Source organism: Phaenicophaeus curvirostris, chromosome Z (assembly GCF_032191515.1).
Source record: "Phaenicophaeus curvirostris isolate KB17595 chromosome Z, BPBGC_Pcur_1.0, whole genome shotgun sequence".
Taxonomy (NCBI): domain Eukaryota; kingdom Metazoa; phylum Chordata; class Aves; order Cuculiformes; family Cuculidae; genus Phaenicophaeus; species Phaenicophaeus curvirostris.
In genome coordinates this window covers 29,254,709-29,278,124 of record NC_091431.1, presented here as the reverse complement: position 1 = coordinate 29,278,124, position 23,416 = coordinate 29,254,709, and the positions used below count along the sequence as shown (strand labels likewise).

The window sequence follows — 23,416 nt, the reverse complement described above, 5'->3', positions numbered from 1 at the left end:
TATAAATATATAAATAATAAAAGGAGGACTAGGGAGACCATACAGTCCCTATTGGATGCAGAAGGAACAACAGTGGCAGGGGATGAGGAAAAGGCTGAGGTACTTAATGCCTTCTTTGCCTCAGTCTTTAATTGTAAATAAAGTTGTTCCGTCTGTGTACAAACCCAGGAGCTAGAGGAGCAAAATGAGGCTCCCATGATCCAAGAGGAGGTGGTCAGAGCCTTGCTAGCCCTACTAGACACCCACAAGTCTATGGGGCCAGATGGGATTCATCCAAGGGTATTGAAGGAGCTGGCGGATGTGCTTGCCAAACCCCTTTCCATCATCTTCCAACAGTCCTGGAAGACTGGGGAAGTTCCACTGGACTGGAGGCTGGCTGATGTTGTGCCCATCTACAAGAAGGGTCGCAGCGAGGACCCAGGAAACTACAGGCCTGTCAGTCTGACCTCAGTGCCAGGGAAAGTCATGGAGCAGGTGATCTTGAGTGCTATCATGAAGCACATGCAAGAGAACCGGGTGCTCAGGCCCAGTCAACACGGGTTCACAAAAGGCAGGTCTTGCCAAACTAACCTGATCGCCTTCTATGACAAAGTGACTCGGCTGCTGGATGAGGGAAAGGCTGTGGATGTATCTTCCTGGACTTCAGCAAAGCCTTTGACACAGTTTCTCACAGCATTCTGCTTGAGAAACTGTCAGCCTCTGGCCTGGGCAGGCGCACACTCTCCTGGGTGGAAAACTGGTTGGATGGCCGGGCCCAGAGAGTGGTGGTAAAGGGTGTGAAATCCAGCTGGAGGCCAGTTACAAGTGGGGTTCCCCAGGGCTCAGTGCTGGGTCCAGCCCTGTTCAATGTCTTTATCAATGACCTGGATGAAGGCATCGAGTGCACCCTTAGCAAGTTTGCGGACGACACTAAGCTGGGTGGAAGTGTGGATCTGCTGGAGGGTAGGGAGGCTCTGCAAAGGGATCTGAACGGGCTGGACCACTGGGCTGAGTCCAATGGCATGAGGTTTAACAAGGCCAAGTGCTGGGTCGTGCACTTGGGGCACAACAACCCTGTGCAGTGCTACAGACTAGGAGAAGCCTGTCTAGAAAGCTGCCTGGAGGAGAGGGACCTGGGGGTGTTGGTTGACAGCCGACTGAATATGAGCCAGCAGTATGTCCAGGTGGCCAAGAAGGCCAATGGCATCTTGGCTTGTATCAGAAATGGTGTGACCAGCAGGTCCAGGGAGGTTATTCTCCCTCTGTACTCGGCACTGGTGAGACCGCTTCTCGAATCCTGTGTTCAGTTCTGGGCCCCTCCCCACAAGAAGGATGTTGAGGCTCTGGAGCGAGTCCAGAGAAGAGCAACAAAGCTGGTGAAGGGGCTGGAGAACAGGCCTTACGAGGAGCGGCTGAGAGAGCTGGGGTTGTTTAGCCTGGAGAAGAGGAGGCTGAGGGAAGACCTCATTGCTCTCTATAACCACCTGAAAGGAGGTTGTGGAGAGGAGGGTGCTGGCCTCTTCTCCCAAGTGACAGGGGACAGGACAAGAGGGAATGGCCTCAAGCTCCGCCAGGCGAGGTTTAGGCTGGACATTAGGAAAAAATTCTTCACAGAAAGGGTCATTGGGCACTGGCAGAGGCTGCCCAGGGAGGTGGTTGATTCACCTTCCCTGGAGGTGTTTAAGGCATGGGTGGACGAGGTGCTAAGGGGCATGGTTTAGTGTTTGATAGGAATGGTTGGACTCGATGATCTGGTCGTCTCTTCCAACCTGGTTATTCTGTGATTCTGTGAACATCTTTCTTGTAGTGAGGGGCCCAGAACTGAACACAGGATTCGAGGTGCGGTCTCACCAGTGTTGAGTACAGAGGGAGAATAACCTCCCTGGACCTGCTGGCCATGCCATTTCTGATACAAGCCAAGATGCCATTGGCCTTTTTGGCCACCTGGGCACACTGTTGGCTCATTTTCACTCAGCTATCCATCAGCACTCCCAGGTCCTTCTCCTCTGGGAATAACTCATGAAGGTCAGTTTTCTATGTCTGCACCATTTGTTGTGATCAGAACAAGGTGTCTCTGTTTTATATTAAGAAGAGGATCCCCACATCTACTTGGATGCAGAGTCATGCCGCCAGACCTTCTCTACCTCCCACACAAATCCAATGAGCTAGTCTAGCACAGGGGTATGAACGCTATCCCAGATTCAAAGGGTGCAAAACTTGGTGTGGAAGCTTTACGTCCTTCTTGTATAGGCTATGTGAGTAAGGATAGAATATTTGTTTGCAAAAATGCCAAGCAGTTACCTTCCTTCCTGAAGATGTGGAAGGAAAGGTCCTTCTGCCACATGGCAATATCTTTACAGCTTTCTGTGGAAGTTCATTAATGTTGGGTAAGTCATTTTGCAATAGGTAACTGAAAGGATAATTACGTGTTTCAAATTCTTGGTATAGTTCTGTGCCTAGTTGACCTTAAAACCAGGAAGGACTGTATTGTTACTGTATTTCTTCAGACAGATTTTTGTCAATGACTTCCTACTGCCTCTGATAGTGGATGAATACTATGAAGTATCCAGCAGGCTGCCAGCCATCCATCAGAGGGTTATTTTATGGATTACGAGGATTTTTGTGTTGCCAGATATTACTTTCAGTATTTAAAAAAAAATGTATTTTTCTCACTTTTACCTCTACATAAATGTTCCATGTTTTAATGAAATTATAATGCTTCTAAATTCCACTGTTTTCACAAAATTAATAGATTTACTGCTACAGAATACTATGTGGTTTAATCAAATACATATAACTACACTATGATCTCCTTAGGAAATAAAGAAGCAAATGTATGTTGTATAAGTTATCTTCTTTTTTTGTGATCTCTTCTTGCTGATTAGCTGACTTAAGTAATCTGTGGTGCATGTCTCAGTCAAATTAGTAAGTTCTTCGAGATAATAAATGTTCAGTTAAATCACCTTCTGATTGATGACAGTTCCTTGTTAATTTTTGATTTAATTTTTTTTTTACTTAAGTAGTTTAGAGAGTGGGTATTGTAAATTCAGTTAACTCTAATGTGATAGCAAAACGATTCAGATTTACTGTTTCATAATTAATTTGCTGAAGAGAAAAGCTCATTTTGTAAAATATTCATAATTATCAGTCCTGCAGTTTCTGGCTATGACTTGGGTTGCTTTTGTGGTTTATTTTTCTTCTGATTTTCATTCATCTATATATGTATATTAAAAATCCTGACTGTCCCCAGTTACATGTGGACAACTTACTATCTTGAAAACAACTCCTGTCCTGTAACTATTTTTGTATTATGCCCTGCTTATTTGGATGTATCTAGGCTTGAATCTTAATATGTTTTAGGGTAGATAGCAACATGAAAGTCAGCTGTAAGTATTGTGGAACATTGTGGAATTCTTAGTGCTCATTTCATAAGCCCTTTTGGCTGTTAATGATGACATCTGGTATTAGAAGGAACTGTATTTTGGCGCATAAATAAATGCATGTTGCAACAGAAGCCACATAATCTGATGTTTAAATAATAGTTCTCATTTTTAAATAAGGGAGCCCTCAACTGGAATTAACCAGCACTAGTTAATTCATACCAACTACTCATATAATTTCACAGCATACTTTATTTCTGGACTAGGTCTTTGACTAAAAAGAATAAAATGCAAACAAAAAAACTTGCTCACAAAACCAAACAACCACACTCCCCTTCCGTCAAGGAATCATGAAAATGTAGGCATACGACTTGAGATACATGTGAGGAACAGATACGGCAAGTAAAGAGATGCTCATTTTTTCATACTTGCCAAGTAAAACCACAGACTAAGTCTGTGAGTGAGAAACTTGCAGTGAATTGACCAGCTTATGATAAAGTATCTTGTGTTTCAGAGATTTTGAGTTTCAAAATTAGATCTACATATACCACCCAGAACCCTGATCTATTTTTAAGCCTCCAGGCTATCAGCAGCAGCTATGCAACATTAGTGCAGATTTCAGATACATCGATATTTGAAGGCACTGGCTAATTTAGGGCTTGCAACGCAAGTGGATGTCTGTCTGCTGATGTAACCATGTGATCTCTTACATAACTTGCTTGAGGCTTTGTGTGTTGCAGGTACAATTTGCAATGTTGTGAACCACTCAGATTTGATGATGGTCATCTGCTTACAGAGATTAAAACCAGTCTATCTTAATTTACTAAAAATACCTATGGAAGTTTGGTGAGCTAATGGTACTCAAATAGTTCAGACTTGGAGATTAGGAGTCCTTATTTTGTTTGAGAGTGGATAATGGGCACATCTTCATGCTGCCTGTGTTCTGGGCAGACACTAGTCTGCTATTAGATGTGCATACACCATTCAAGTATTAAAGCATTTAAACATTTGTCTCTCTTCAGCAGAACTGCTGCAGTACTGTATGGGCTACCTTTTTTAGAAAAATAGTTTTTGCTAAGGGATTCTGAGTCAAACCATGGAATATTTGTTCCAGTAACTTGGTGTTTTGAATGAGCTCATTAAGAAACACCGGGCAAGGTTGTTTGTATTCATGGGGCAAAAGGCATCTCTGACAGTGATTACCTTTTCTCTTCACTATGTACCCAGTGCATTCGGTCTGTGATGAATGCTGGGAGAAATCAATACTCTTTTTTACACAGGGTAAAGTAACAAAAAAATTTAGTTGTTGAACAAGTATTTTCTGACTGCATCATAGAGAAGGCAGAACTACTTGAGGGAATATGGAAAAGTTCTTCATCTATGGGACAAACCAGAATACCGGGATGTATGACCTTCTTTTACGTTTACCTGAAAGAAAATTGCAACTATTAAGGATCTTGGAACCTTATGCAATGAGAGAGGTATGGTCCTAGGAGCATGTGGCACTCTGCTTTTAGATTTACATCAGCTTTCTGTAAGGTCCTGTTCAGTATTGGAAATACCACTTATTAATCTGAAACCTCTATATAGGAAGTTGTTTATTCATATGAAAGACTGTCTTCGGGGTGTAGTACCTTTCAATTAATGTATGCAAGCAGAAAACCCAGTCAAGTGTCAGAAAGTAGACAGAAGGCAGAACATTGTCTGAGAAAGCTTGGAACTGGTAGTCCCAAATAATCCTGCTTCAAGGTGGGCTGCTTCTTGGTATTTTTGTTTCTTGAGCGATGGTAGGGAGGATGCTAGTAGAAGCTCATAAATATCACAATGTACAGTGGCTAATTGGTTAGAATAGACATTAAGTGCTGGGTGAAAAGGAGCTCTTTTAGAAGCAGACTGTTTTTTAACTGTATTTTAAATATTTCATGGAATGCCTAAAGCAAAAGATAGCATTTCTTTTTAATCAGGATATTTATTTGTTGAACTAAATGAATAATTTATTTACTTGCTATCTTGGTTGTATGTCTTCTTTCTGTGGATCCTTGTCAGGATGTACTTCAAATGGATATTTTTAGAGAGCAATGTTGGTGTTGGGGAATAATTGAAGCATAGCAGTAGGTGAGTTATATGTCCCTGTAGTTGGCCTTTGGACCTTTTGAATGTCAGTTTTTACAGTAATTTTGTTACTTGAAAACATGCCGTGGTGATTAAGTGTTCACATCTTTTATCCCAGAAAATCAGTTGCCATCTTTGCCTTGATGAGTCAGGAATACTGCAATCCTTACTATGTTGTGTTCAGCTGTCTTCGTGCTATACATAAAACAAGTTCAGGATAACTTTTCCATCTGACCTTCCTTCAGTCTGGTTTTGTCTCTGCTTTTGTTAATGCAGATCAGGTAGTATGACTCAAAGAAGTCTAAATGCACGCCTTCTAAGTACGTTTATGGGTATTTGTCAATTAATTGTGTGTTTATTTCAACAGTGGTTTGTGTGCACATGTGTTTGTGTATTTATTTGCACGCCTGCATGTACTTGTCACACTATGTCCCAGAGTTTGCTTATAAAATGTTGGATCTGGTTCTTGACACAGCGCAATTACTTTGCTCTAAAAGTCTTGTAGCAAATACAGGTAAGTGAAGGAACAAGTGCAAACCAAGAGTGTGTTAGTTTTGAGAGATCTAAATGAACAAGTTGATGAAATACTGAAAACCAAGCATTTCAGCAGCAAAAAATCACTGTCATACCATTGAACAGTTATATTACTTAAATCATACTTAATTATTAAAGCGTCTCACATGAAATAAATATTTGGGAAAATTATCTATAAAGGCATCGTGGAAGTAAACCAAATGACATAAAAAGAGCACAGGAAAACATCATTCTTTGCCGCATATTAGCATAACCTAAGTAACTTCAGCTGATTACCTCAATCAGTGTTTAACAAACTTCGTCTCTAAGCAAATCAAACCGCCCTGTGAGATATTTAAAAATACAGTTGTTGGCTTAGCTTCCTGCATTGGAACATCAAAACATTGTTATGGATGTTCTAAATACTCAGGCAGAAGTATATGTTAAAAGGAATCTACCTGCAATAAGTTACAAGAGTTACCTAATTTTGTATTGATAGAGGAGTGATGATAATCTAAACAGCTTGAGAGTATGGCCCTCAGCTTGAAAGCTCCGTGTGCCCTCTCTATAGATAAGAAATTTTCCATGAGGGTTTTACAAGCTTGTTAAAAAGTGTAAGATTGCAGGAGGTTTCTAAAAAGTTCTAGGAAACGGGTCTTGAAACAACCCTTTCCAGAAACTGTGGGCTAGTATAATCCAAGTTCAAGCAATTTAATGAATAAGAGTCACTTGATATTCTAGTTTATTTTAATCAGTGTTGTAAAGACTTTGTAACATTTGATAGCAATGAATTAAATAATAATGGACTTGTGTAAACAAACTAAATATTCCCTCAGCTTGTAAACAGTTTATGATGTGTTTCTACAGAAAAAGCATTACTGAAATTCTAGATAGCATAGTTACTTCTCTAATGAAAAGATTATTTTTTCAGTATAAATAAATTCCCAAACAGATGCAAAATGGCCTCACTTGATATTTTTGCACCAGTTTCATATGCAAATAGGTTGCATTATGCTAGATATAGATATAAAAACCGATAAAAAAGCTGACATAAAAGTATTATCAGGCTTATTATGTGAAGACCCATCCCTGTTTCCTCTGATTTTCCAAAGTCAGATATGTGTTTGAGTACTTAACCTACGTGCAAAGATACTGCCATGGGATATACCAGGCATGAGCTGTTTTGCTCAAAGCCACTATCCAAATATCTCACATCAGCTGTTGTCTGCAGCTGCATGTACATTTTAGCACACGCAAATTATGTCCAATTTTGGAAGCTAGTCCAGAAGGTTCCCCTAAGTGTTTCTCACTGCACTCATAGATACTGTTATATTTTAACATATTTTCTAACAGTACTCCCTCTTTTCCATAGAAATGCAAGGCAAAAATTTTGGTCAGTAAGTCTAGTCCTTTCCTAAGATAGCTAATCTTCATTAACCTCTTTTGAACGACCATGTTGAAACCATCCCCAGCATGAGTTATTAGTACATTTTGTTAGCATTTTCCTATAACTTTATACTAGTGCCATTAATGAAAATATTATAATAAATCCCATCTATCCCTGAGCTAGTTATTAAGGAATCCTGTTTGGACTACTGGTGCTCTTTTCATCTTTACTTGCTATAAATTACCTTTCTTGTAATAATGATGTTTATTTCTCTCCTTATTAAATAAGATTGCCCTGGTAGCCAGTGCTAGATGAATTTGCTTTACCACACTTTCCTTTTCCATTAACATTATTTTTTACTTTGATTAGCTTCATATCTAAAATAGAACAATAGAGATAGAGGAAAATTAAAAAGCACAGCAACACATTATGAACTAGATGTATTACAGAGAATAGATTAAAAGCAGAAAGATACATTGAACCAACTTGGCACTTAAATGAAATAAGATGTTTATAGAACAAATATGTGACATACAGGAACATAGTCATAAAAAACTTCCTGACACATAGGATAAATCAAGTGTAAAAATAGGAATTGTTCAATACCTTTTAATGAGTAGCTGCAATTTCTTCTAGAACTCAAGAATAATTATAACATGTTTTCCAACTCTTTCTTTTTCCTTACAGTACTTGGGGTGTATAGAAGTTTTACGCTCAATGAGATCTCTTGACTTCAATACTAGAACACAGATTGCAAGGTAAGACTTTGTTCAAGTATATTTTTTAAAGTAACTTCTGAATTGTGTCCCCAGGGTGCCATGGAGATGGCAAAAGACATGGTAAATAATTTTTGGATAATGTAAGTCCACTTTTTAATTGTGCTTTTACATGTAAATCTTTCATCTGGTATTTATATTGTTCCAACAGGGCTTCAAGGATATTTTCTCATGGTCTTTTGATGTGCCAGGAACTGCTTTAAAAAATTTTTGCCTGGTTGTTATGCCAAATAAGGCACTTACCTGGATACCAATTTTTGTGACATTTAAGCCAGTAAGAATTACAATATGCTTAAAATCTACAATACAGTTGTTAAAATGAGTCTAGGGAGCTGATTTGGAGCCACATGTTTATTGGGTTTTATAGTAATTTCTTATAAAAACCCACCAGATTACAAACTGGCCAAACAAAGGACATAAGCGAAAATATGGCACCACAATGATACCAGAGGCAAATGAAAGAATATTGTCTTTACCAGAATGTATGTAAGAAACAACAAGCATTTATTAGGTTCTTATTACATTTCTTTTAAACCCTTCATAGTGGTCTTCTAAGAGTAGTATGTAAGTACAGTACTGTCCATGAATCATTTTATTTCTAGGAGACTATTTTCTGAGAACTATAAAAAAAAGTATTTTGCAGGCATTTTCACTTGAAAAGCTGAGCTCATTGATTTCAGAGGACTGTTGCACTGATGTCTTCTAGCAACTGGAGACAATATTTTCAAATTCTGGCATCAAAATAATGAAGGCATCCTTTCCAAAGGAACACACATAAAGTGGTATGACTGGTTACAGTGCTTGATTTTCATCTCTTTGAGGTGTCTTACAATTGCTGATAGTCTGTGATAAACCATTTGCCATACCGTAAACAGCTAAATATTTCTTTTATTAAATGTAAAAAATTACTGATTTTTAGGCTTGAATGCAGATTGCATGGTCTGTATGTATTGACTTTAGGTTACAGTTACATATATCAGCTTTAAAATGCATCCTATGAATTCTCACAAAATGTTAATCATTAATTTGTCAAGAGGGCTGTAAAAGTACCAGAACAGGTAAATGACAGAATTCTGGCAATTTTTCTGCAGTATTCAGGCAATATAGCCTATGGAGGAATTTAAGAATTTTACTACTACACTTTTTTACTTACTTTCACTCTACTAGTGTACTTCTTTAGACTTACTGTGTACATTTCTGTGGTATTTGCAGTAGTAACCTTGTAAAATGATTTCAGGTCTAAGCAGACCTGTAGTTCCAATGCAAGTAGCACATTTGTGTTTACCATTTGGCAGTTAAGTGATACTGATTTATGAAACAGTTGTTATAGTTATTGTTTTTGTATTCTGTACCTGAAGGTGAACTGAATGCGACTTTATTTTTCTGCAGTCTCCTTCACTGTATTTTTTTAACTGAAATAGCATTGCATTTTTCTTATCTAGCATAAAGACATACCTCTGCCATTATACTTAAGCACATTTGCTGCTCTAAAGCAATATGGCCTGCACAAACAAAGTATTTTTGTGTTATAGTTCTTCCAAAAAAAAAAAAAAAAGATTCTTGGAATTATATTTTTTTCTGTTGAAGTTACAGCATATTTGACCACATAACGTGCATTTTCTTGGCTCATCATTCGCTGATCACATCTGGAGAGCAGGATATTTTTTTTCAAGCAGGAAGCTTTATCTTTCTGTTTTGCTTGTTATTTTGTATTTGCAATTTTCTGTTTATTGTAAAGCAATAAAGGTGCATTATCTTATAATTCTGATCCTGTAGTTCCTGAAATAAAACTTTCTGAAAGCAGGAGATTTTAGGTACTTTTGAATCAGGATCTAGTGTCTTAATCTGCATTTCCTTAATTCATCTGGCTCTAGAAATCTTCATGCCACGTCTTAAGTTTTAAGTATTGGCAGGAAGCAGTCTGTGCCATGCTTTATCATATGTCATTCCACGTACAAGCCTATTCTTTATTAAGAAAATATTATTAAGGAATTATTAAAATTCACATTTGTGGATTAATTTGTTCACATGCAGTAAGAAACATAAGATAAACCTCAAAGGTACGTAATGAATTAATAAGGCTAATGTTCTGATGTTACAGGCACCTATTCCCTCATAAGAAGACACTTGGCACAAATGGTCTGTGCAGCTCTTTGATTACAAATAAAATAACACCCCCTTGAAAGTTACATTTATGTCTACTATCTCATACATTTATACCTAGGTATGTTCATTGTTGATTTCTCTGCAGCCTGTCACCAGTAAGAAAATTGTCCTTGTGGCTTGACAGCTTGTGATGGAGTATGACCGAGGCTTGGGTCTGTAGGTCCAGTGATGTTAGCTATGACTGCTCCAACTGAGGAACCCAGATCCATAGCTGCAGTAAAACCTTTTCTCTATATGGGGTAGTGTAAACGTCTCTGTGATATTTCCACATAACTGGAGAAACAGGTGTCAAGGCAGCTCTGATCCTGTTCTGACACATAACTTTATAAGTTTGTCTTACTGCATATGTCACACCTCTTTAATCTGTTATTGTTTCCAAGACCTTGCAAAACCAGTCATAGAAGAGAGTGATTTGTCTTGGGCCAATATGACTTCTAGTATTATGCAGTAATTACTAAGTATGATTTAAAAATAGCTAGAGAAGTTCGACCAAGTTACCTGATTCAGTGTGGAAGTCTGATTGAATCTTTTCCTAATAAGCATGCATCGTGCTTGACATACACAAAACACTTAATCCCTTTTTAGCACTGCATCACATCCCTTTCCCTGCCTGCTTTCTTACACTTGCTTTTCCTCCATGTTGCAGAGCTCAAACATAGGAAGTCAGCCATTACCAATCCTATGTTTGTGTTTCTTCTGTCTTCCAGTTGTTGTGTGTATCACTTTATCTCTCTGCTAACCTTGAGAAGAAAACCCCAAATTAAGATAAGCAGCACCAATTAGTAGAAGAAAAAAATTCCATGGTTCAATCAGGGGAGGCTGAGATGTGTAGTCCCTGGCTCTAATGCAGATATTGGGTGTTATAATTTGTACATTAGTGTGTAGGCATGGACTGGTCTGACAACTGAAGAACTGCGACTGCAAATCCAGGAAATAGATTGAAGCCTCCGTTTGGTCAGCAGTTTGGTTAGCAATTTTTCCTACCAAGTTACGGTCATGTGGAAAAACAACTTGTACCATTTAACACTGTTGTACCTGGCCTGTGACCTGGTTTTATTTTGCTTTTTCACTTTTTCTAAATTAAAATACTAAAATTCGCAGCAATACAGTTATCTTTATGTGAAAACAGTGAGCAAGCACTTCTACTTGTCATGCTTTTCATCAGATCTTAACAACCTTGGTGGTGCCTGACAAAATCATTGTTGTCCTAATTTTGGATCCAACTTGAGGAAAAATGAAAAATTATGTACAATTTATAACATATTTTTCACTTCATCATTACACATTTGAAGTCTCAAGATCCTTAACTACAAGAGAAATAGAACAACTAGAGTATTACTAATCAGTTGTATTGTATTTATTCTTTTGTGTAACAAATGTAATGTCATGTGAATTCTTGAGCAAATAAATGGATGTGGAAGCCAAGGGTCAGCAGTTATGCATAACAACAGATAAAAGCCAGCTGAGTACCCATGTTGCATCATTAATTATCCAGTCATAATTCTTATACTACATATGAAGTCAAGATGAACAGAAGCATTTCATTTTCAACATAGCAGAGCAGCAGGAGGACTAGCAGGTGAGACTACTGAGCTAACTGCAGGTGGCAAGTGGTCCTAAGTTCCTCTGGAAACTACCATCATCATCACAGCAAGAAGCCACTCTTAAGATTGTGTGGCCAGGGCCCTTGTACCCTCAGGCTATTTATTAAAAACAATAATAATAAAAAACCAGGTAACATGCTTTTGCAACATGGGCAGTGTTTGCAGTTCATGTAATATGTTTGTATGCTGATAGCTATATCTGTTATAGTGTAATGAGTCTTCAGTACTATATTGTATGCATGAATGTATTTATGTGTTGGATTGAATTAGAATAATGTTGCATGTTGCTGGTCACACGGCAGTGTTTGGCTGCATGTTCATTGGTATCTAGTTGAATGCGATTAGTTTACTGCATGCAGCTTCAGAAAGTCACTTCTCTCAGTATTGAGTAAGACATTATATTGCTTGTTGTGTTTATAGCAAGTAGATCAGAGGACTGAAATACTTTGTATCAGCAGTGGACCCAAATCCAAATTGTGATTCCAGTCCTCTCTGTGAGCTCTGTTGAACAATTTGAAAGAGTTTCCTCTCCAAATCTGGGGCCTGAAATTTATTAATTGCCAAAAGCAAATCCACTTATGCCACTATCCTAAGCCTCTAGAGGAGAGATGAAGGAAAAACAGATTTTAGATCTGGATTCGAGTCCAGTGCTAAACAGTATGAATGAAGTTCAGTTGATGTAGTATTTTTTTCAACCAGATCTGTATTCTTGGCAGAAATGCACTCTCAGCAAGCACCACTGAAAATTGGATGGAAGACATTGAAAGGGAAGAATGCTTCTCCTTTTGAAGAAAGCCTTCTTTTGAAGGTGGATAGGTAATGTGTTATCTGCAGTGAATTCTGTGTTCAGCCTCTTTAACATGCTTTCTTGCTTGGAACTTGAATGTGATTCACCCGTGCTTTCTAGTACGTTGACTCCCGATGTGGGGCATAGTACTCAGGGAATGGCATATTTTCACTGCAGTCTGGATACACAACTTTATGCAGGAGGTGGTGTGAATATGAATCCTCTTTCAGTAATTGCAGGGCCTAAGCTCTGGGAAGCATGGATTGCTGACTACTGCATAATTCACCAGGAAGCAATATTCCCAAAAGTGGATGTGGACATCCTTACAACTCATACAGCAAACCTCTAAGTGGAGCAATGACAGCTATAGTATACTTCATTCTGTCAGGGAATAACAGACATTTGCTAATTGAGCTGTCATTAACACAGAAAGTTTAGAATAAATAGGGTTTTGTATGTTTAACATTGAAATCTTCCATTGTCAATGTAGGAATAGTGGGGAAAATGTTGGCTAGTATTTGGATTGATTCAGCTAATAAATGGTATTGCAAAGGCTGAGTGAGAATAATTAATTGATCTTCCTCATTTCACTTGCCTTTGTGACAAAGCAAAGAGTCTCTCTGGAGATGGGAAAGTAGAGAGATGAAAGCCAAAATCAGGGAAGCAGCTTTGGTATACAGCTGTACCCTGAGTTTTAAGAAAGCTGGTGACTTCACTTGGTTCTGCAGAAGCAGAAAGACTGAGGCAGAGTGGTCTTAACATGTTGTAAATGCAGAGTTTACTGCCTACAACCTTGGAAATGGAGACACTCTCAAGTTCTTCTGCTAATAGCACCTAACAGTTTGACTACATGTAGAAACAAAAACTTAAGGAATTTGATTGACTCTAATACGATGTTTTCAGTTACACCATTTTATCACCACTGGACAGTCCTTTTTGGCAAATACAGCTTGTATAGCTATAAATTGTCATATATCTTATGAGATTATTCAAGAGGGCAGTGTTAGAACTTTAATCCTCTAAGAAAAAAGAAGTTTTGGAAGATACCTATCTCTAAAGTTCTGCGTTGGACATGAAGCCAATTAAGGTTAGAGAAAAATGTTTGTTAGATTAAATTTTTTTCATTTACTTTTATAAGGTTTCCTATGCCTTCCTCTGAAATATATGTTATAGGCTTCTTTTTGAGAGATAACATACCATAGTGAATTGCCCGAGTTTGGAGGTTACTATGATCCTGATTTAGCAACAGAACACAGTTTTAATTTCTCTCTCTCTCCATCTCCCTGACCAGTACTAGAATAAAGAGCTACAGATGAGGCTGAGTGGATAAAAGCCTGGGGATCCCAAAAGAAGTTAGAGGATTGGAGCTACCTAAGAGATCTAAACTTCCTAGTATATTTAGATATATGTAAATAAGGTGTGCACTGAATAGAGTCTCACTTTATGTTTCTACAAATAATACCATTGTTCAGAACTACTGTATTAGAAGAAGTCATTGAGATTGTGTAGACTTCTCTGTTACTGATGAATGAACTAGAGTTTCTGAAACTTACTTATGTGTTATAAAATGTACAGATTGTACCAAAATTGCCTCATATATTTCTTAAAGTTAGATCATCTATAAATACTGTCTTTAAGAATAGTAAAGGATAAAACATTTATTTGGCAGTCAAAGCAAGAGAATACTCTCAAGTGCATTAACTTCTGTTAGCAGACTGATGTTAAGTCTCATGCTGAAGATGCAGCAGTATAAGAATAACAACCATTGTATATTACGTACCTAATAGCATGTGGTACTTTATACCTAGCAGTTGCCAAAGCCAGTCCTTTTGCTGTATAAAGTTTATTCAATAAGCCAATAATGAAGTCAGACAGCTTCCTTTCATTTTCTGCTTATAGATTTTCTACATGTGAAAAGACTCCATTTCAAGAAACAAAATGAGGAACTGAGGGGAAGAAAAGGAGTCGTCGTCTTCTTGCGCTACGAGTGACGACAGCTTGTATGACACATCTGCTGATATTGCCTTATTCCACAACCTTTTCTTTCAGGCTTTCTGTCACTTGTGTGATCAGGACAGGCTTCATTTTGGTCAGGCTGATGTGAGAAATGGCATCCATTGGCTTCTGCACCACTTTGAGGGTGGTTTTGCTGCAGGGATACTCTTAGCATGGTACTCTGAATTTGTGGCAGTAGTAACACCAACGCCATGCAGTTAGCCTCCCCATTCTCTCTGTAATCTCCAGTAATATACTGGTTTAGTCTTCAGAGCTTGTGAAGGTCCCTTGTGCTACTTCAGACATCATGCACTTATTTTGCCTGTTTTGCAAATGAACAAATAATATTTCACTTATTAAATGGATTTCTAAAGATGTCGTTTTGGTCTCCTTTTTTTTCTTTTTCAGAAGCAAGTTGTTTTATATTGGGCATAGATGAGCAAATACTGGTACAACACTTGGTAATGTTCTATAAATGATTAAAAGTAAATTCACAGGAATATACTAGCGTTAAGAAATAACTAGGAGCCTTCTGTATAGTTCTTCTAGACAAGTCATGCTTTCATTGAAAAAGTCCATCTTTTATGTCTTTCTTTTTTTTTTTTAACCTGTGAAGCCCTATGCTTTGGAGGTGGCAAAGATAAATTTGGGAACTATAGGATACTGGAAGATATTAACAAGAGAATATTGGTAGTTTTAAAGTCTTGCCATACAAAGCATTTCAGACTAAAAACTCGTCACAATTTTTCATCTCGGTATTTGAAATGGCTATACTTTATCCAAACATGTTGAGAAAATCTGTGCAATCTGTATGTGCCTATCATTTTCCTGAAATATGAGTACCAGGATTCTGTTTCTAATCCATTAAATCATATTAATTAAAACCAGCAACAACAAAACCTATCATCACAGCCAAAAAAAATAATTGAAACCGCAAGAAGGGAGGGTATTTCATGTGATGGTGTTTCATAGAGGAACAGATTTGAGCTTCCTGAGTGGGCTGCTTTAACAGTCAGAGTAAAATATGATTAAAACTATGAAAAAAAATCAAGGCATTAGCCTTTTCAATGGAACAAAATGGGAATGTACAATGTCTTTTTTTTTCTGTCTCAGAGAGATGTCAAGGCACTTTCAAGCAGAATAGGTCAGTCTTGGAAAATGCATCTTGGTAGTTTTTCACTGGATACATTTGCATGCTGAAATTATATTCAAAATACACAACATGTTTTGTGCCAAGAAAATGACTCCACAGTATGACCATCTGCAAAGCAGAAAATACTCTTGGACAGATTTGGAACTCAGCATGTGGTCCCTACTGCAGACAATGCAGTAGCTAATTTTACAAGAGATCAAGATAACTCTACAGTGGTATTTATCTGAGCCTAGCTAATGAAACAGCACGTGGCTTAGAAGGGTGTAATGTGTGTCTGTGTTGAATAACTTTCTTACCAGAAAGGAAGCAAATGTAGTTACATCCAACTTTTCTGAACACCGTGCAACTATTTAGCTATACAGATATGTCCAGAACCTCTGCTTTTGCATTCCTTAGACAAAGTCATGCACAAATCAGGTTATGGCACTCTCAACCTAGCAGCAGTGTCTATTTCTGGGCTTGATTTGTGGCTCAGGTCTTTGTACTGAAGAGACATTTGCTAATTTGATTTCCTGGAAAAACCCCTTTAGGTCTGCCCTCTGCTGCCTGGCAGCAGAAGCTGGAAAGAATTGTTTAGGATGCCTTTTTCACACCAAAAGGACACCCCTCCCCCTATTCCCTTCCTCCAAAAATTATCTAGATTGTTCTGAACAGCGAGATCCAGGAACCTTCACTTGGAGAGTGTGCATATCAGCGCAGTGGCAAATACTCAGCCACCCTTTTTCTTCCTGTTCTCATCAGATACTTCTTTAAGACTCCTTAGATCCCAGGTGGGAAAAGCACCATGCTTTTTGTTCAGGTACAGGAAGAGTCCCTGCCAGGCTGTTCTGACCTTGCCTTGATAGAAATGCTCTGTGAATACCTTTTCTGTAGCTCCCAGCTTTTTCACCAAAAGCATTGTTAACTTAAATCTTGCAGTTGGTTGAGTATGTTTACTATTCACAGCGTTTTAACAATGGAAGTTAAAAGAATTGTCAAATTCAAGTTCAGATATCCTGCCCCATTTGACGTATATCTTGACAAGCTGTCACCTTTCTCAGGTCTTGCCCCCACTTCCAGCCTTCCTGCAGACTTTGGGAACATCAAGTTTTGTAAAAAGAAGATATTCTACTAAAGTAAGACAGGTAGTTGGAAACTCTATAGTGCTTTGTTACTGAGTGAGATGTGTGTTCTAGCTTTTCGGCTGCTTAGTGCTTTCCCTGCTCCATAGAGGAAGGGTGTATGAGCAGTAACCAAGGCTGCCTTGCCAGCCCTCAGCCCTGGGGCTTCAGACTCTTCAGCTGGTGCATTTTCTCTCCTGTACTCAAGTGACAGATTTTATAAACAAGGTCCTTGAGTCAGATGGGTCTATTGAGTAACATGCTTCATATCTGATTATGAGGAGCCGGCAGGCAGAAGAAGTAGTAGCAAAGCCACTACAAATTCCAGCCCTGCACCAGAAAAGTAACAAGCTTGTAGATGTTTTTTGTCAGGTATGGTGGCCTGATCAATCCCTTTTCTTCCTACCTGCTCCATGTTGCTGCTTAGAGACAGAAGATGGTGGATGCAAACAGAAAGAGAAAAGAAGTTACAGCCAAATGTATTCCTCTAAGAAAAGTTCATATCTTTGAAATACAAATCCTTTTTGTGTGTGGCAATACCTATGAGTGATCTCAATGCGCTAATCAGATCACTGGAGGAGACAAACTGTATGAAATACTGGTGATGCCTCTGTGTCAGCAACTTGCAGCCAAAATGCTTGGGAAGCTCGGACGCACCTGGGGAAGAAAGAGGAATGGGTCTGAAAGACAGCAGTGGGCTGGGGACTACCACAGGCTTGCAATTCCCACATGGTTGCCCGCAGAGGATTTGGTTTGGTGCAAGAAAAAGACAGAAAAAGACAGGATTTAACACAGCAGCAAGGCAGAGGGGATGGCTCTTTATGACATAATTTGCTTTTCCTGGATTGCTTTTTTGCCTTTTTGTTTTTCTCCTTTGCTTTGCCTAGAATTTACTTTTTCTGATTACTTTTGTAGGAGTAACCTATGTCTCAGTATCATGATGATCGTGTGTGTGATACTTGCTGTACTGTATTTATAAGATGCATCAGGGCTGCTCTTTTGAACCAACTGATTTTTACTTGCTCTGTAAGAAAAGTTAGTAACTACTCTAACTCAAACACTTGTTTGGAGCAAAAAACCACTATGGTAAATGTAGGAACAAAATACAAGTGCTGAGCTGTGAAATGGAGAGCAGTTGTAGCTGTTATGGTGTGAGGGCTTCTGCAGGTAGGGGTTGTAGGGAGAAGCAATTTTATTAGGGGTATGTATGAAAGTAGTTGGGGAAAAAATAAGGAAAAGACAAATGGTGGAGCAAACAAGCACTCCTCTAGACCTGAAAAAAGGGTTGTATGCCTGAAAACTTGTATGACTGTCTCTTGCTATAAATCTCATGCTAATTCAGGATGACAGCACTTCAAACCTGCTTTAAGTCCTGTTCCACCCCCACAACCACCAACCCTCAAAAATAATACATTCATAAGTTTCCTTCAGGTGATTTGAAGTTTGGATTTCACTCTAGCTAAAAGTCCTGAAGGCATAACTATATAGTGATTACTGACTGCAACTGGATAAATATGTGACATTTGCTGAGACTTCTATGTTGAATGCCAATATGTATATGACACTTCTCTCTTGACTCACTTGTTGATCTTGTGCATTCACCTAATGCATAGTTGAAATATAATCCTGCACGTGGCATAAAATTAAAATAACTTATGTTTTATCAAGGTGATGTTTCAAGGTTTTGCTTATTTTGACTGTTCCTTAGCTTGTAGTTCATTGTTTCCCACTCCGTGGGTTTTTGTTTGTTTTGTTGTTTTTTTCATAAAATGCATGTCATTTGCATGGTTTTGGGTTTCAGGATCACATACTGTCAATCTTAATTAATCTTTAAAAGAGTTAAAGATTGGAGTCACTTTTACTTGTCTCTGTGCAACTGTTCTGTCTTACAGTATTAACGGAAGAAGTCTGCTACAACTTCTTGCAGCTAATGGTCACAACAAGGCCATGTGTGCATGGGAGCAAATTCTGAATACTGATCAGATTGACTGTTCAGAAAATGAGTTGTTAAATATTGGAAGGATCTATAGGATTTGTTTGTAACAGTACAATTTCAAGAGTTTTTGTAGTATGCAGTAACTCTCCTATGGCAGAGTATGAAGTAAAATTAATTTTCAACATGCATTTCTTTCGTTCAGCTTGAGTATGACGGGAAGAATGAAGCCACATTAGAAAACTGAAGCAAGATGTCAATGGCATTAATTTTGCTTACAGTGTAAAAATAGGGTCACAAATACGTTACTCAAATCATATTGGAGAAATACAAATTAAGATTTTGTACCTTATATGTGTTACATACATCATGCATATTACTAGGAGTATTTTAGAGTTCTGATATTCTCTGAAGCTAAGGTTTTGCTTTGACTGGAGAAGTGCATAGTATAGTAATGAGAAAAATGATAGTTACTACTCCTTATATTAGCCAGATTATTTTAAAAACCAGTGTAAAGCAATGTTGATTAAAGACATGTCTTATGATCAGATTCCCTATGGCATAATAAGGTACAAAAGTGTGACTTGGAAGGAGCTAGTAAGACAGGTACTATAATTTATGGTGAGTAAAGGTCTTTCTAAAAGTGTGAGAAAACGCTTATCCTGTATAGTTCTTAATATAGCTTACTTACACTCACATTGACTTACTGCCTTCTGCTCCACACTAAAATAGTCTAAATTTCAATGGCACCTGTTTTAGCCTGGAGAGGAGAGCTAACTGACCCACTAACTATCCTCACTTTTGAACAGAAATACAGTCTGAAGCTATTAGCTCCCAGCACATTTCAAGTATAATGACAAAACCCACGCATTCATTCACCATAAACTATTTTCTGTCTCCTCAGGGAAGCAATCAGTCGTGTTTGTGAAGCCATGCCTGGTGCCAAAGGAGCCTTCAAGAAACGAAAGGTATTTTTCTTTTCTTGTAGTGCAGTTGACTGTATTTTCTTTGTTCAACACAGAGGAGATAAGACACAGCAGGCAGGTGACTTTAAAGCAGTTTTGGGAATTGCAGACCATTAATCATTTAAAGTATTGTCTGTTTTCACCTGCTGTGTGTTGCCTCTTGCCCTTTGCTCAGGATCTGCTCTTATAGGCATCTAGAAGTATGGGTGCATCTAGGAAAAAGATTGTGGCTTGCCTTTATGTTCCTAACCTAGAAACCCCATCCTTTTCTCTCTTCTGTAGATTGCAAGTGGAACACATAAAACAATGTGATGCCTTTTCTTAAAATGCATGAGTAAATTGGAGAAATAGGTGCTGGAAGCTATTGCAGAGGCTGAAAATATACAGTTTTGAAAGTGATTAGATCTTTTCTTGGAGCATAGCTCTACTGGTGACAATTAATGAGTTTGGAAATCACTGATTTCTGTAAATAAAGAGAACAGACCAGTGATCCTGTTCTCTATGCTTTTTTGATAAACACCTGTGGCCAATGCTCTGATTGTGTGGCCAGCACTGATTGCAGATCCAGTGGGCATTGACCTGACACGGTTGTTACCATGCTTTTATTCTTATTTGGAATCACGATCTGTGGGCAAGGAATGGAGGAATCCTTGGCTTGGCTCTGGCATTGACGGCTCTCAACAGTTTTGCACTGCCTGCTGTTCCAGGAGCCTGCTAGCAAACTCGGATTTAATGCTAACTCTAAAGGAAGGAGCATAGAAAGCGATTATTATAGCCCTTGTGTGTTGTTTGGCACAGGAGAATAGGCAGTTTAAGGCAGAGGTCTATCAGCTTTCCTATCTATGGAGAATCCCAGCAGAAAGGGATGCGATCAAATGCCAATTGTTTGCAATGGAAAATCATCCCCTAGTGAAATAAGGCATATATGTCAATATATGTCACAGTGTAATTGGAAATTGTCTCAAAAATTAAGGTTGTGGTTCTCAACCCCTGCCACCAAATTTATCATATTGGCATTTCTAAGTTCTCTAGCTTTAATTTTTGACCTGGAAACAAAGAGGAAAGTATCTTTTTCATTGGAAAACAAAATGATGCAAACTGTCATTGGAAAAGTAGGTCAAACAGAGCCCCAAGTGGCTAGTGAAACCCTTGCCATGCTACTGGTTTTAGAGGAAGTGTTGCTTGTCAGTTTCTGAAAAGATTATTTTTAAAATAAGTCTGCTGGCTGAGAAGAAAATTTGCCCAGCAACAGGATGTTGGATAAACGTTAAAGACAGAGATCTTCTGCTGGTCTGTACTTTTATCATGTTTTTGCCACTAGTGTCTCATGAATTTGGTTAAGGTGACATGTACTTCTTAAGGCCAAGTTTTTACATTTGATCCACACCACGAGCAGGTGATCCTTAGGCATGGTGTATGAATTATGAAGCTTTAAGGAAAAGAGAAACAAGACTATTCAAAGAGCTTGTTTTAAAGAGAAGTTAAGGAAGTACTAGCTCTGTAAGATGACAAAGTTAAAATAGCACAGCACAAATGTTACGCATGAGCAATTTGTAGGTAGTGCATATTTAATCAATTAAACAGAAGGAAAAGAAACTAAAACTGGATAAATGTAAGCTTTGAAGAGGAAAGAAGCAGTGTTGTGTCCATCCTGTTAGGCAGAAAAACTTTCTAAGCTTGTAGGCAGCTGAGGACAAATGCTAATATAGTGGCAGAAGAATACTGCCTCCAGTCACAGCTTTGCTTTTATATCCTGATGAGCAGCATAAATATTCATTAGCGCATGTACAGCAAGTGGAAGGACTTGGTCTGTTACTGCTGGGCAGCCTGATTTTGTATAGGCTGTGGTTACCTGGCTGAGACTGCTGTCATAAAGCTGTTTTGTTCCCTGTAGCTGTCAAAGGTGAGAAGCTTGTACACTTTGCTTTGGCAGCATAACTTGTGTTACCGCAAAACATCTTAAGATCTAGTGAAAAGCCAACAAAAGTTATCAGTGTTATTATATTATTATATAATAATTACTATATTTATTATATTCCCATACTTTATTATATTCCCATACTTTGTATTTTCTCTGAGTTAGGAGAAAGCTTTAGCTGCCTGTTGTACCCCAGCACACCAGAGGTTTTAGCCTATGGCTAGGCTTTTACCTGCTTCTAAGAAGTCTATGAGCATAATGACATTGTGTATCCCTTTTTTGTGAGCATCCTATCAGTTTCACTGGAGTCCCACTCTTTCCTTGTAGAAAGAGAGTAGAGCAGTAAAGCATTTGGTAGATGCAGTGCAAACAACAGATTTCTTTTCAGGAATAGAAGCTGTTTTTACAGAAGAAGAATATGCCATTTTAAGGCACTGACTTAAGGCATTTATCTTAGTCTGCTCACTGAGTCCCTTGACAAAGATGAGTCTTTGCTGTCTCACAAAGCCCCTGTTTTGTTGGGTCAACAGTGGATGAATATGTGCATAGCTGTTATAATTATTATTATTATTGCTATTACTATTATTATTACAATATTAGTAGAAGTAGTAGTAGAAATAAGAAATTATGTCCAGAGGGAAACAGCTGTTGCAATGAAATTGTTTTTGAAAAGTCAGCAACTTTTTTTGAAACCTTTAAGACTACAGCTAACCCTGCATACAATGAAGTAAACACAGAATAAAAATGTGCTTTTTCTGCTCCCTTCTTGCCCCCACAGCCACCAAACAAAGTTCTTTCTGGTATCCTGGGAAAGAGCAATCTTCAGTTTGCAGGAATGAGCATAACGCTGAATATCTCCACCACCAGCTTAAACCTAATGACTCCAGATACAAAAGAGGTGAATGTAACTGCTACATTAATTTGTGACACTTTTGATTAACAGCATAGTGCAAAAGTATTTGCTGTCTACTAACAGTGAGTCAAAGTTATTATTCTGCAACGTTGTTTATAAAATGAATAAAGACAGAATATAAAGCATAATAGGAGTAATTGTTTATTCCAGTATTCAATACAGCTTTGATGAATTATTTTCTTCCTGTCTTGTTTCAGGTAGCTTGCCTTTGGTCTTAAAAGACCTGTGACATGAAATGGCATTTTCTGGTCATGGGAGTCCTTTTTTGATACTATTACAAACCTTCAGAGTTCTAAAAGGGTTGTATTTGGTCTCAGTGACTAAAAGGCTGAATGTACACCCCCAGTTTTGTTGTCTTCTTCCCATTTAGAGCTTTAAAGGGCAATCTATTCCTCAGCTGCTAAAAATACAGCCTCGGGGATTTTGAAATGCAGTGAAATGCCAGCCTTTTAGAGAGACAAGGCAGTCTTTTCCAAGCAGCCCATTTCTTCTTCCTCATTGTGCTGAAGGTACAGACAGACTTTTGGGAATCACTGCAGTGGATTGTGAATGATGTATGAGATGAGAAAAATCCTTGCTCAGGGTATATATAAAGAGAAAGCAGACAGACATGCGTAGCCACTGCTGCGCTATTTGCTGTCAGCTACATACTGCATTAGGACACACAACTTTCTGCCCAGATACAGCAAGAGAGTGAAAAAAAAAAATCCCTGTTGTCCTTAGGAACCTCAGGAT

General features: G+C 38.3%; 1 protein-coding gene across 2 annotated transcripts in view; it reads left to right on the top strand.

Annotated features, from left to right (window-relative positions):
• The window catches only part of SHC3 (SHC adaptor protein 3), a 62,571-nt gene that overhangs the window by 18,398 nt on the left and 20,757 nt on the right, over positions 1 to 23,416 (top strand). For both annotated transcript variants that reach the window (XM_069880255.1, XM_069880254.1), the window contains exons 5-7: positions 8,059 to 8,129; positions 19,790 to 19,853; positions 22,547 to 22,666. In XM_069880255.1, the coding sequence (XP_069736356.1) occupies positions 8,059 to 8,129; positions 19,790 to 19,853; positions 22,547 to 22,666 (255 nt within the window). The remainder of the gene's footprint in view (positions 1 to 8,058; positions 8,130 to 19,789; positions 19,854 to 22,546; positions 22,667 to 23,416) is intronic.